General features: G+C 47.8%; 4 protein-coding genes across 4 annotated transcripts; 2 read left to right on the top strand and 2 right to left on the bottom strand.

The window, feature by feature from the left end:
• Positions 1-3105: 3105 nt before the first annotated feature.
• BDV37DRAFT_289608 (uncharacterized protein) lies at positions 3106-4008 on the top strand (the record flags this gene model as incomplete). Its single annotated transcript, XM_032088507.1, has 3 exons — positions 3106-3351; positions 3526-3660; positions 3727-4008. The coding sequence occupies 3 exons, from the start codon at positions 3106-3108 to the stop codon at positions 4006-4008; spliced, it is 663 nt and encodes a 220-aa protein (XP_031934550.1).
• Positions 4009-5125: 1117 nt separating this feature from the next.
• BDV37DRAFT_65102 (DUF803 domain protein) lies at positions 5126-7454 on the bottom strand. The gene is made up of 4 exons (XM_032091007.1): positions 7286-7454; positions 7075-7212; positions 6932-7024; positions 5126-6875 (listed from the first exon to the last, which is right to left on the bottom strand). The coding sequence occupies exons 1-4, from the start codon at positions 7325-7327 to the stop codon at positions 5346-5348; spliced, it is 1803 nt and encodes a 600-aa protein (XP_031934549.1). The 5' UTR covers positions 7328-7454; the 3' UTR covers positions 5126-5345.
• An 80-nt stretch (positions 7455-7534) lies between these two features.
• Positions 7535-8950, top strand: BDV37DRAFT_65093 (H(+)-transporting V1 sector ATPase subunit E). Its single transcript, XM_032091006.1, has 4 exons — positions 7535-7693; positions 7803-7941; positions 8004-8515; positions 8575-8950. Exons 2-4 carry the CDS (start codon positions 7909-7911, stop codon positions 8723-8725), a joined length of 696 nt encoding a protein of 231 aa, XP_031934548.1. The 5' UTR covers positions 7535-7693; positions 7803-7908; the 3' UTR covers positions 8726-8950.
• BDV37DRAFT_65079 (uncharacterized protein) lies at positions 8848-12118 on the bottom strand. Its single transcript, XM_032091005.1, has 7 exons — positions 10632-12118; positions 10481-10582; positions 10380-10432; positions 10196-10325; positions 10067-10145; positions 9864-10017; positions 8848-9808 (listed from the first exon to the last, which is right to left on the bottom strand). The coding sequence occupies exons 1-7, from the start codon at positions 11536-11538 to the stop codon at positions 9176-9178; spliced, it is 2058 nt and encodes a 685-aa protein (XP_031934547.1). The 5' UTR covers positions 11539-12118; the 3' UTR covers positions 8848-9175.
• Positions 12119-14688: the final 2570 nt, after the last annotated feature.

Genomic DNA, 14688 nt, shown 5'->3' with positions numbered 1-14688 from the left:
GGAGGCTTTTTTTTTTCCTGATGCATTTTGTAAAAATAGAATTCCGGGCCGTTTCCGGGCCCCTTGCTCTTGGAAATTAGCGCATCTGTGATTATGCAAGAATATCATGAGTCAAGTTCTAGATAGAGATTACCACCCAATATTCATTAAGCTCCTCGCTAATCACTAGAATCTGCCATCTATATCTCCGTGGGATCAACGACGCGCGGTCCCGTTTCAAGTAACCGTTTCACATTAAGTAACCCAATCCAGGAACCACCATCCAACAATCCGCCCACCGACCAATCCCACCCACCAAGAGAGCACAAGCACAACGTCCTCATTGCACAAAAATTCCTACAATAAATCCCAATCAAACTACAGGAGTACACAATTTCCCAACAAACAAAGAAATAGTCAAAAAAAATTGGGCCCTTCCCGCTCTAATTAATCTCTTTGATGCTGAGCTGTACTACCTGACTGCCCAGCTCATCTCGGATAGTGGATGTATTCCACTGTTAACTCATGTATACGCATCTTCCCAAACCGGATAGAGTTGGTGACCGCCACATGAGATCATACTTATGGTATCAATACTACTGAAACGATACGGTGGTTTCGGCTGGTCAGCCATGGTGCTTGGTTGGTGAGGTAGGTGGTGGTGGTGGTGGTGGCTAGCTAGTGGGTTACTTCCTTAGGTATCTTTTGTAGGGTTTGAGGGTGTGCTCTAAATGGTTAGGCTGTATGCAGTGGTAGGTGATACTAGTAGTATCTTGGGAGCTGGAGCAGTGTGGCGTTGTTCACTTGGGTCAATTAGTATGGCGACGTGTTTATGTGTATGTGATGTTCCTGTAAGAAGGTATATACTATATGTATATGTATACACCCTTGGGGGAAGTTGTACTGTCCAAGTGACCAAGAAAAAAAAAGATGAGATAGACCTCTTTATGTCATAGTTGCATCTAAATAGGTACTTTTGAGCTCTCTCGCCGGGTTTGGTACGGCGATAACAGGGTTACATTCTGGGCGCCGATAAGAGGTATGTTTTGGGTTTAAGACATATTGATATTACTGAGGCGGATCGGTGTTCTGGTACCTTTCTTTTGACTGCAGGTCATGCTGTATGTTGGGCTTACGGTTTACCTGGTGAGGCTTGTTTCGACTACATGGTTAGCGGGCGGTGGTAGATACTAACTAGCTAGTGGGGTGGGGTTTTCTTAAGGAGGGTCTGCAGTGTATGATAGAATGTTTTGGTATGCTGCGTACTTCGAGGGTGAGTGCTTGTCGTTTGCAAAGTGGCTGGAACCACCTTTGTTTGTGCTTACGGTGTCATCGCCTGTTATTAATCACAATACGAAAGAACAAACAATGATTCGAGGAAAGTAAGCCGAACAGAGACAGAGGTATGTATGTATATACGACCTTCGCAGCAAGGACTTCTACGCGGTATCATCATAGATCAAATCATCTACTGCATCGATATGGAGGTTGTCGGGTCCAGTGACTGATTACCCAAATGGTCCGAACATCTCCTATTTCGAAGGGAACTAACCCATTTGGACCGTCGAGTCGAAGTTTAAAAAAGGGACCTCATCCTTGCACGAGGTATAGACCCCTCGTGGGATTGACGTGTAACTTCAGACTGCATGAATGGGGTAAACCATGGTGGGCCATTATTGGCCGGACGAAACTGATATGGCTGGAATTATTGGATCAACTAGCAAGTAATAGTGACCATGACTGGTCATGCGAGAGTGACCTCGCTAGTATACGGGGTTTATCTCAATTCATCCTTATGTATGCTATTTATAAAAGAAACTAGTCATGAACCATGAACGCCTGGGGTCGGTCACAATCAGGTGTGTACGGTAGCGTTGCCCTTGCTTTACACTGCGTCGTTCTCATGATCCGGATGACTCGACAAAGGATATTGATGTCCTGTTGTGCTACATGCCTGGCGCTCGGATATGATAGGTATATCGTTTCTGCAGATGGATCATGTTTGCCCTTGAGTGCGATGAGTTTGAAGTTGGTGAGGTGGGGGGTAGCCTTGGATGTACTCGAGAAGGCGTGGAATGTGGTGGAGGGCTGACTCATCCTGGTAGGTAACGAACTAAGGAAAGTCAAGTACGTAGTTGACAATACCCAAAGTTGGTCCTGTTGAGTCCAGCCCTGGGTTTGTAACGCCCGCGGTCAAGTTTGTTCCGGTCACTTTGCGGATCCCGCGAAAAAGTCATGTGACGTGCAGAGGTCTTTTTTTGGCTTCCCTTTTTTGGTCACTGGGGTCAATCATAGTCACCACAATGAGAAATCGACGAAGTAATCAGGATCTTCAGGGTAGGCACTTGAGTCTTGCACAGACAGGCTTAACCAGATAAGACCTCCCAGACTATTCAGCAGGTGGAGTACATGGTGGTACATGGTCTGTGGTATCAAGGTATTATTACGCGATAGTGGGGAATGTGAGTTGGCTTCCGGATCGAATCCTCGATGCCTCCCGGCGGTTGAGCCAATGATGGCGGATGCCAAGATTGAAGTGTGCTCCACCGTTGGGTCTGGACAAACTTAGTACTTTGTTACGGTCATTTACCACCGGTGTTCTTCAACTTGGTCCCCAGGAATAGAACGAAGGTTAGAAGTGAGTGATGGGTTAGAGGTGAAGAAAAAGGGATAGGTCGGGGGATCCTTATGATAAAGTTAGGCTCTCGTAGAGGGATCGCTGCCATGGGAAAGATTTGGCAGCATGTTCCCCCCCTATTTGGGTCTGTGTGGCTGCCGAATTCTTGGAATTCAGCAAGTGCAGGAGGACGATCCGTACCGGTGATACGGTAAGGAGGTAAAATGGGCCGTCCAAGGACACGTGACAGACCGCCTGCCTGTCCCAACCGGCACTTTGCCTTCTTCGAACTCCTCCTCCCCGTTTCTCTTTCCTCTTCTTGTCCTGAACCCAAACCCTGCGAAGCAAACGCGTTACTCGATTTGGTCATTCTTCCTCCCCCCTCAAAAGCATCATTCCTCTTTGGGCATCTGTCTTCACTTCCCCCAGATAATCCCCATTACCTGCTTCTTGACTTTACTCTATCCTTTTTTTTCTCCCTTTCCTCGCCGTTCTACCCTTGTTCCACCATGGCCGACATCACTGCCGTCGGTGAGGAGAACCCTTCTCCTACCCAGGATGACCTGCAGCAGGCCGCCGGTAACGGCGCCGCTGACAACCGCGGCACCAAGCGTTCTCGTATGAGCGCCGACGACGACGACGATGATGATGATAAGCCCGGTCGCGAGCGCAGAAAGATTGAAATCAAGTTCATTCAGGATAAGTCGCGTCGCCACATCACCTTCTCCAAGCGGAAGGCGGGTATCATGAAGAAGGTACGTGCTTGTCGCGTCTCCATATCCTCATTGTTTCTTTGTTTTCTCGAGCGTTCGCCCGGTCATTCCCGTTTGTTTCAGTCCAATCCACCTCTTTCATTCGCGTATAATTCAATTGTCATGTGCATGGACCCTCCCCAAATCGCTGACGATTTCATTGCGGTCGCAAAACAGGCATACGAGCTGTCGGTCCTCACGGGTACCCAAGTGCTATTGCTGGTCGTGTCTGAGACGGGTCTCGTCTATACTTTCACCACCCCCAAGCTTCAGCCATTGGTGACGAAGGCGGAGGGCAAGAACCTCATCCAGGTGAGTGCATCGGATCTACCCCCGGTGACGTAAACGATGTGCCCGAACTGACATCTCTCATAATAGGCCTGTCTCAATGCCCCCGATCCTACCACCAATGAGAACGGTGTCGAGGCCGGTGATGTGCCCACAGAGACACCAGAGGACGTCGCCGCCCACACCAATGTCAATGCCCAGCAGCAGAACATCCCTCGCCCCGCGGGCATGCACCCAGGTTACATGACCAACGAACAGCAGCAGCAGATGGCCTACTACCAAAACCTTCAGCAGCAACAGCAAGCTGGTGGGCAGTATCCCGGAATGCCCGTGGGCAACCGGATGCCGCCCCAGCATCAACCCACTGCATAAACGGTGGTCTTGCTTCTGCGTAATATGTCCTCAGAAGGCGCGGGATCCAGATGTTTGTTGTTTCGCGTCTTCGTTAACTTCGACATGTGCACCTCCGCACCCATCGGCCTTCCTTTGATACCCAGCGAAATCTGAATTCTCTTGCCCTGCAATTGACGCTCTAAGCGCGGTTTCCGTCGTATACCAGCAACCTAACCCGAACACCAAAGGTGCCCTAACTTGTAACCTGTGTATATCATGAGCCGTTGATTCAACGTTGAGGGGTCTGCGGCACTGTTCTCGTGCTGGCAAGATTCCATTCTATTTATTCCGAAGTCATCCAAGACCAAGGGTTAAAACATGAAAAGACCAAAAAAAAAATTCAGAAAAAAAAAGTTCAACTGACGATGAAACACGAAGGATGCAAGCGCTTGGTTCTGGGCTCCGAAGCTATTAATTGTTTTCTTCACGTTCATCTAATTATCTGCTAGACGACAAGTGGAGGTGGCGGTGTTACTGGTGCTTTTCATCTCTTCTCTTTACTCCTGGCGAAGTGGTTTTACAGTGTTTTTTATCCATAATTTGTGTTTCAACCCGCTTTGACTAATTTTCGACTTATTTTTATCTATTTCCCCCCTTTGCGTCGTGTGTGTTCCTTGCCTATGTCCCGGTCAACACTGGTTGATCCGACCAGTGAAATTCGACTGCTCAGGGAGCAGTACCCCAGGACACGCAGATAGGAATCGGACACACGAATCTTCTTGCTTTGATTTGATTGAGTAACTGATGCGATATTATTGGACTGGGTTTCCCTTCACCGGGTAGGAAGTATGTCTCATGTATGGTACGGAGAAAATTGGAGCTCTTTTTTGCCTCATTCTGTAACTGAACAAACACGGGTACAATACTCCTACGCATAATATTACTTATTTCCACTGGATTTCGGTCAATTGTTTCAATCTCGATCTGCGGTTCAACCGGACGTCCATTCCAAATACTCAAAAAGAAAACCCAGAGTCAGGAAAGTCTACCACCAATCTAGCTAATCCAAGGTATCATCGTCCACGCTATATGATATAAAAAAGAGGGAACAAATAAATAAAAGTAAGGGGGAAAAAAAAAAAAAAACCAAGTCCGTCACACGGATAGCCAGTAACATTCCCCGAATCCAGAGTCACTCAACATGCCAGCCCTGATTAATCCCGATAGGAGATTAAACCCAGACAAACATGGATATAGGATGGAATGAACAGCTTAGGCTGTGTTTGGCTGTGGTTTATAAGTAGGCATAAAGTTATTGTGATGTAATATACAATGGGATATGGGGGAAGGTCAATCTTTCTTTCTGGTAACGGGGATTATCTATCGGGAGGAGCGTCCGGGTTGTGTTCGGGATCGTCGTGAGTTCTTTTGTCGCTTTGCCGTTGACTACCGGTTAGGCGAGAGAGGTACCGTAGACTGGTTCGCCATGCGGTTCCTAGAGCGCCACTGCTCGTGCCTGCGAGGGGCGTTGTGTCTGCGCCGGTGGGTGGTGCTGGTTCACGGGAGGATGGAGTGTCGGTGCGGTTGTCGTGGGTTCCGTATCCGGGGCCAGAGATGTCGAAGAAAGAAGGGCCGCCGGCATAGGTGCGCCGTTTTTGGGGCGCTCGACGGTTGTCGGGGGATGGGGCTGAGGTTCTTCGTTGGTGGCCGGTTTGGCAGACGGATGGGCGGACTCTGCGGGGGTTCCAGGTTTGGTGGCTTAGGGGGGTGGTTGATGAGTGGCGTTGCCCGCGCAGGGAGGCGTCCTTTAGGGTAATGGACTTGGTTTTTCCTCGTGGTCGGGTTTGAAATGGGTCGGCAGAGAGACGTTTGAGTAATGGTGTCCGGGAGTCCGAGTTAGCGTAGTCAAGATCCGAGTCGTCGAGCTCCGCCCAAATAGATGCGGGTTCCATGTCCGCGGAGCTCCCTTGAGGGGTGAGTAGAGGTAAGCTGGGGGTTCGCCGGTGGGAAGCTCCACGGTGAGAGGCTTTCCATAGAAGAGGTTCGCGCTCCCCGGTCTGGTTTTCTTCATCTTCTAGTCCCATTTCAAGGGACGAGCAAGGGTGTTCCTCGACAACAGCCATTCCAGGGCCCAGTGCGGTTTGAGAAGGGCCGGCAACCGTTACAGCGGCATGGCTATCGATGACTTCTAATCGCCATGAGAGACACATCACTCCGCTTAGCAACACGAGAGTACCCAATGCGATAAGTCCAGCATGAAGTCCGGTCAGTTGAGACATCTGGCGAAAGTAGATAAGACCGTCTAGAATGGCAATGATGTTATAAATGCAAAAGACAAACGGATAAAGAACACTCGTGCTGCACAGCTTTAGGCCTCGGTGTAGGTAGAAGAGCTGCGTGAGAGAAAGCGTGATCATTGCAATCAGGATTACCCATGACTGCCATCGGTTGAACTGATTCACACGATCCACGACCGTCCGCACAAGAAGTTCCACTGCTGATTTCGCCAAAAGCAAAGCGTGCGCCGATAGAATCCCGCTTACTAGTCCACAGCATAGCCCACGTATTAGCCGAGAACGGCCTTGGGTCAGTTGTAGGTGCGGCACATAAGAATGGCGGGTGCCCAAGTGTTTTGAACGAATTGGAGACGCGAAGTATTTCAGAAGTCTTGAACCAAGTAAGATGACCAGCACCATTACAGCAGTCCCAGCCATCCAAAGAATAAAATTCCAACGCTGGAGGAGTTCTAGGAGTTGATCGAGGCTGTGTGCAGGCTCCCCAATGGCCCCAAAGGTCGCTATGAGAAGAGCGCCGATACAGACCAAGATGGTACCTATGAGGGAGTATCTGGTGAACGCTTCCCCCAAAATCAGGGTTGCAAAAATCGTATTAAAGACGAGTCCGGACTGTTCATATCCTTGTTAGCAAGGCTCTGGGGATCCGAGCATGGGGAGACACTGACAGCTTGGAGAGTCGATAATACCGGAAGCGGAAGTGTAGTAATTTGTATAGTACTCCCAACGATGTTCGAAATGACGAACATTAGCATGCCCAGCTGTAGAACATCAGTACCACTCCTCGTCGAGTTCGTGATCCTCAGCATACCTGCCATCTTCGACGCTTGTATGGTGGCCGGCGGAGATCGTAGGGGTGTTTCTCGTCCTCGAGAATATGCGATTTGCGCTGGAGGGTCAATCCAATGGCTTGGAGACTGGTCGAAACCAGTCCAACAACAACTCCGACCTATCACCGCAGTTCGAGTCAGTACATTGAGTACATTATATGCCGAAATATACCGGTCGTGGGGAAAACAGACCGCGACGCTCCCCTGTGGGGACAGGTCACCTAAATTACCCATCACGAGTATCTTCCTGCATTGGTCGTTGAGCGGGGGACGGTAGACCAGACGCCGCAACACATTAAAAGGGTTTCGGCAAGATTCGAAGTACAGTCGCCATATTCTGAGGGGGGAAATAGCACGGAAGGGGCAGAGTTGGACAAGAAATAAACGGGATGCCCAGGACGATGTAGTTGAGACAAGTCGAGTGACCGGAGTGATCTCATGGGGTGCGGGCGGGAAGCCGTCTGGCAGTTCCTGAGGCGCCAACCTCGCTATGGCCAACTGACCCGATCGTCACCAGATCCGCTGCGTACAACCTCCCCCCATCCACCTGCTGCTTGTTTAGAGCTCTCCCCTCTCTGGCCCCGCCAACTATCTACACCGGTATGCATTCCTCCCACCCTATTTTTATCTTGCTCCATTCCATGATAGCTTCTGTGCCCCATCATCGTGGATTCCAATGCTGACTAGGTCATTGTCCTGACTCCCCCAGAAAGCACCTCCGCATCGGGAAAGCTTGACTTTCGCTGCCTCGTCCCTACGCCCTTCGACGCCCTCTAATACTGAGATTCTGATATCACCCGATATCGCTAGCCAAGATGTCGCAAAGCCATGCCCTTTCCGACGATCAGGTACGCTGCCTCCGAAGCATGAGATGCGTGTTATCCCCCGAGCTTATATCGTCTACGAACAGGTCGCGGGCGAGCTCCGCAAGATGACGGCCTTCATCCGGCAGGAAGCGCTGGAGAAGGCCCGTGAGATTGAATTGAAGGCCGATGAAGAATTCGCGATTGAGAAGTCAAAGCTCGTCCGCCAGGAAACCGCTGCCATCGACACACTGTACGAGAAGAAGTTCAAGCAGGCTGCCATGTCCCAACAGATCACCCGCTCCACCCTTTCAAACCGTACTCGTCTCCGCGTTCTTTCTTCTCGTCAGGAACTTCTTGATGGGCTGTTCCAGCAAGCTCGTGATAAGATCTCCGACATCGCAGCTAAGGATTCTAAGAAGTATGAAACTGTTCTGCAGGGACTGATCCTTGAGGGCCTGTACGCTCTGAATGAGGAGAATGTGGCCATTCGGGTGAGGGCAAAGGACAATGGCGCAGCTAAGAAGGCGATTGAGGGAGCGCAGAAGGTATTCAAAGAGAAGGTTGGCAAGGATGTTACTGTGGAGATAGATGAGGCCGAGCCTTTGCCAGAGGGATCGTAAGTCTTGTTCTTTGTTTCCGCTTTCGATCGTACTATATCTAACGTATGATCTGCAGTGCTGGAGGTGTGGTCATTGTCGGTGGTCAGGGTAAGATCGAGCTTAACAACACTTTTGAAGAGCGCCTGCGGTTGCTCGAGATCGATGCTCTTCCCGCCGTGAGGGAAACACTATTCGGAAAGAACCAGAACCGGAAGTTCTACGATTAGACTAATACCTGTCCTATTATTGATTTTGCGCCAAGTCCGTTATCGCTGATTCTTGTATCTATGTCTCTTTGATTAACGCTCCGCGTGCGGAGAACTGCATAGCCTTGTCTACAGTCTCTTACTATCCTCCAGTAAAGTTTATCTACGCTTAAGTTATCCTTCAATGTGATCAAATGGGAAAAGGCAGGGTTACAGTAGAGTCACTGGCTGTTGCTATCAAGATCACATCAGTCATGGTACCCTTTTGTTATTAGATGATTTTAAGCTATCTGGTCATGCTGCCGGCTGGCCATTGTAATTAATAGTGGCTCCAGCATTTATCAAGCCCTTGCACTAGAAGTCCTTTGACATTCGTTGTGATAAAGGTCGGTGTATAGCCTTGATATATTTCCTTGCGCAGAGAAAAGTAGATGTAGCCCCACAAGGCTAGTCCTTGACTAGCCGTCATGGTCAAGCCCCTGGTTGTTGGGTGGGAGTTTCCGGGTCTTGTTTAATCTTGACCTTCCACGGGTCGAAAACTTTTTTGTTTTGGCGATCAACTCCATTCTCTCCGAATATCGATTTCTTCGGGCGTGGCTTGGTCCTGACAGAGTATATGATGCGGTAGTGCAAGGCTTCAAGGGCTTCCTTCGCTAGGGTCCGCTTGAGATGGGATGCGCCCGAATCCTCGATGGAGGTGAATATTCTCTTGATCCGGTCCGCGAGTACATCAACCTCGGAGTTGAATTCCCGCTCTGCGTCCTTGCTTGAAAAGTCCACGCCGGACCAGCCGGAATCGATAGCAATGTTTAGCACATTCGTAGTGGCCATAAGTTCTCCATAGTCGTACTCGGGTTGGCCTTTTGACTTATATCTCTTCACGTCAAATCGTTTGTCTTTCAGGACATCGATTATTCTTTTTACATATACCATCACGTCCGGCTCCTCGGTTAGTGGGGAAGGATCCTTGGTCAAGAACGCGACGGCGAGACGACATCGTAGCATCGCAATCCAGCTTGATGTTGGCAAGATGTGCGTCAAAAGACGGCTTTGGAATACAGGATCTTTGATGGTTTCATAGGCAGATGTGCACACACGATATACCTAGATTCGGCAATTAATATCCTTGCATGTTGTAGCACGGTATAGAGAGTCCCACCAACTTATCCGCCGTTTCTTCGGAGATACTCTCCAACACCGCAGTTATAGTCCGTTCCAATTCCGAGCAAACCATGGGGTCGCGAGTTAATGAGATGTCGAGCGAAAGGCGGAAAAGAATACTAAGGATGTGCTCTCTAGTCTCGTCGGAGAACCTATTAGAATGTTAGTAGCTGTTCTAGTATCATGCAACTCGACACTAACAGATCTGCTGCTCCACGCAGCAGGTTTAAGATGGACAGCAGAGCAGCGTGGTGTCGTGGTGCTGCTCGCAGCGAACTATCTGTGTTTTGTTAGTTATATAGAAAGAGCGGAAACACAGACTAGCCTCACTTTTTGGAACTGCATCTGGAACTATAACTTCAGAGAACGTCAATGCCTTCTGGTTTGCACCCATCATTTGGAACATGGCGTCAATGCTTTCCGGTCGCACAAGTGACTGTATACGTTCTGCAGTAGTATTCTTTAGGTGCTTCAGTATAAGGACTTCTCCCAGTCAACAGAGAGCTTGACAAACCTTGAATGCCCGGCAATAAGCGTTCCTTAGTGTATCTCGAGGCTCCGACGGTACTGAAGGATGTAAGCGTAATGTTAACTCCAGGATTCGTGTCAACATACTAGAATTAAGCATCCACATCACTAACTCGTCAGGCAGGAGCCCTCTTGACAATGCGAAATCAACAGAGCCTGAATGAAATGCTCGCTCTCTCGATTCAGTATCTGTGAATGGGTTAGAGACGGAATCCGAGACACTACATTTGAAACGAACCTCTTAACACAGATAGACTCGATTTTGCTGCTATACAGTTCCGTGGAAACGCCGGAGGAGGAGCTAATTCACTGGCGTGGTCGAAGAAAACCCATGATTTCTCCATGTCAAATGCTTCCGTTCTCCGGACAGCATCAAGTAGACGTCGCAGCCCCATTTCGTCATTCTGGTCGTCGAGCGCCGATGTCAGAATACCTTCGTGCAACTGTTGTAAGCCTGGAGCTGCGTCAGACTTTGACGCGGCCTTTCGGGCATTCTCCTCTTCTAAAGCAGCCCTAAGCTTTGCAATGTTTGCCTCAGTCTCATTATCATCGACGGCTTGAGTAACAAGACTATCAATGGAGTGCTTGTACTTCGGAGCGGAAACGCGACTCAGAGAAAACCGTCTGGGTTTCACTTCATCTCTTGACGGCAGGGAACGCAAAGTCCTCCCGTAGCTAGAAGAATCATTGTTTGTATCCTCACTTGTAGAGGCACCATCTGGTTTCGCGAATTTCAGAAAAAGAGAGGTTGGATCTTCAAAGACCTCGCTTGCGTCCGTATCTTCACCATCGGAGCTAATCACAACTTCTCTTCCGTTCCTTACAACGCGCTGGGCTAAGTTGAAGCTCGGTGGTAATGCTGGGTCAGGAGCTGTGGGTTCAGTATTTTGAGAACTTGGTTGGTGCTGTGAATTTTCTGTGGAATCTGTGACAGAGAGCAACAATGACCGTTTCAACTGCAATGCTGGACCGTCTGGAGTTTGTGGAGATCCACCATTTGATACAAAAGACGACGGTGGTTCACTGAGGGGAGAAGACTGAGAACTCGCGGCAGGAGGTTCGCTTGGATCCTCGTACCGGGAGTCTCTGCTAGCTGAAAAATCTGGCCGTTTGAAATAATTCCTGATGCTGGAGCGTTGAGACATTCTGAAGGAAGTTTGATATGGACATTGGCCCGCATGCACCACTTCCGATAGATAGACATCTTGGCGCTAAACCTTGAGTGGGGAGAGGCTAGGTTCCGCGCTAGCCAATAAAATGACTTACCTATTACTAGTATGGGTAAATGGGGTACCAGCCAGGGGAGCCGGAATATACTTCGTACTCGACTACGTTGAAATACTAACTTTGCTTTGAATGAAGTTAATGGCTGCTTTTAAATCGTTCTAATTACTTGCGAAACTATAAACTTCCCTGGAGCAAGCTAGAGTCGGAAGTTCTTAGGTATACGGTCATTCTATGTGAAGCGCACTACCTATTACACCATACCAGCTTTCTACTACTACCGACCTTTTCGGGCTGATTTTCCTTATTTCGGTTCTTTGGCTAATCCCAGTCCCTTTTCTTTGCTTGTTGTGTGTATACTCGTGTCTTTCTGTCTTTACAGGGGAGCCCTTTGTAAGGATCGGTAGTAACATTTATATATCTTTTCTTGGACTATACAACATGACGATGATTGAGAACAGTTTGAGAGATGCGACAACTAGTTAATTGTATGGAAATGCGTATCCTATTCCATTTAGACTCACTTAACTATAGTATCTATGCCCAAGGCTACATGATAGATCCGCTCCTTGAGCGAGACATATGTAGCCAGTCCCCCAGCTGGTGTACCACATCCTCAAACCCCTTTAAATCCATGTTCATACAACAAAGAATAAACCTCGCTAGATGTTATGTATCCTTCTATATCAAAGTACTAAGACCCGGGAAAGTCCTTACCTGTATGTATATATACACCAAAGTATGCTATAAGGAAGAGACAAGCATAATATGTTCACCGATAAAGTATGACTGAGCGGTCTCTTGGCATAAACACAGACTACGGAGGGTGTTTTCTTGCCTCCTTGGGCAAAATGGAACTTTCTATTGAGATGCCATCTTCCAACTCTTTGGTTTTAAAGTGTCACTCTATACCTCATTATGATCTACCGGGCAGGAAAGGGGTTCAATATGTGACAGGGCCAAACTTTGAAAATAAGGTATAGGCTTGGCATTCAATTGAAGACAGGATTAAATATAACCACAGCTGGAACGGAAGGGCAAATAAGTGTCAGAAGAAAACAAAATAAGGGTGTTTAATTTCGATCAACACAAAGTTCGATAATGGCAATTTTTGGCAATAGTTTCTCAGTATTCAAAGCCAATTACTGCTTCTGGTAGAATTAGTTCCTTTAGGAGCTTCATTCCGACGCCCTACGTAACCTTGAGTCCCACCTTGCCGGAAAGATATCTCAGTCTTGAGAAACCTCTCCCAAGATACCTCCTGGTAGTACTTGCAGCAGGCTTCATCTGCTTGTGCTGCAACCGTAATGTAGGGAACGTACGGAATACTACTCGAATAGGAGGGGTATCGCCTTAGGTTACATTACTGCCTAAGGTATGGAGCATCTGCTCGGAACACCTACGGGGTACGGAGTACAGATGCTTGCACTCGACTTTTGTCCGGCCTAACCGTGCACTGCCCCCCCTTTTTAAGCTGTGCATCGCTTATCGAGTCTGAAATTTTCCACCTGTCTTCTGTATCGGGAAAAGTTTAGGGGGTAGAGAAAAGTGCAGATCTGGCTTACTGTACACTTTTACACTTTGTTCCCCACAACAGTTCGCGGCCGATCTGACTGTTTGATGCAAATCCATTACACCCAACGACTCGAGATCCAAGATCCACCATGCAGTGGAAGTACTCGAAGACTGATTACGGTATGTTTATGTAGATTGACGCAGGCTCAGCTGGTTTTTGCTTATTCGACCGGATACGAAAACAGATTTTGACTTTCAGGCTCTTTTTTAGATAGAAAATCAGTATATGGTCGGAGGACGGATGTAAAGTGAGCCACAAAGACTGTATTTCGTGTAGAGTACATGGCACATGCATGCCCAGCGCTGGACTGACGTAGGCTAATTTTGCAAATTGTGATTTGCAGTGCACAGTACGGGTCACGGGATGCTACCTGCAGAAAACCGGTAGGCGGTGCGTATTGCCAAATATAGGTAGCAAATGGGAAAGATACCCTACAGAGTAAAATCTGTCTAGGAGTAAAAAAGATTCCTCAGGCTCCGTTTGATACCACACGGAGTACTACCTACGTACTAGTAGTAGTTACGGAGTACAGATGGGAGCCTCGCGTACACAGAAGTGAGTTTATCGGAACGATTTCGAGAACAGTTGGCGGGCGATCATCTCATCGGCTCACGTAACGAGCCAAAATCCACCGCAGCTACACGCAAGATGGAGCCACACCATACTGGATTCAGTAGTTAGCTTCTAAGGGCCAAGACGGGAAAAGGAGAGGGGTGAAGGCAGAATGATGGAAAAGGGGGAAAAGGGAAACATAGAATGATAGAGTTGCGATCCCCCTGATACTAGTAGGTGTTTCTATTGTTAACGCACAAGTGAGAGATGGATAGCCGTTAGTCGTAGTATACTCCCGAGTAATTCTGGGCTTATGCACTGTCCATGTAGCTATACGGTTTTATTTTCTGACGCCAGTACAGATGATGTCTCATGGCCTAGTGGATAAGTAGTTGACGGAGAAAGCATGTGCCGCCCAAGACGGCCTTTAGCCTGTTTCAGGCCCCATTCTCCGAAAAAAGTCCCCATATCTAAAGTGGATGACATGTTGTGTTCCATGGAAGCTGCACTATTTTGCATACCATCTCATTTTGCAGGATGGGGTATAATCTCGCATACAGAGGAAGCTCACTCATACTTACTAACCTTTGTGAGGGGCTGATTAAGGGTGACTAATATTCTATAATATTCCGTATAGATTTCTTTCAAGATGCTCCAGCCTTGTTTTTATTTTTATTTTTATTTTATTCTTATTTTTATTCTTATTCTTATTTTTTTTTTCTTTTTCTTTCTTTTTTTTTTTTTTTTTTTTTTTTTTTTTTTTTTTTTTTTTTTTTTTTTTTTTTTTTTTTTTTTGTTTCCTTATTTCCGTATTTCTCCCTAATGGACAAGTTGTACATATCGGAAGTCCAATTTAACCGTGCGGGATGGACTCGGCACCTAGAGTAATAGTATGCGGGTATTGGCAATATGTCATAAATCACTTAAATGTCCTCCGTCTTCC

This window comes from Aspergillus pseudonomiae (genome assembly GCF_009193645.1).
Source record: "Aspergillus pseudonomiae strain CBS 119388 unplaced genomic scaffold BDV37scaffold_172, whole genome shotgun sequence".
In the NCBI taxonomy this organism is placed as follows: Eukaryota; Fungi; Ascomycota; class Eurotiomycetes; order Eurotiales; family Aspergillaceae; genus Aspergillus; species Aspergillus pseudonomiae.
Note: the sequence above shows the minus strand (reverse complement) of the source record. Positions and strands in the feature narration are given on the sequence as shown.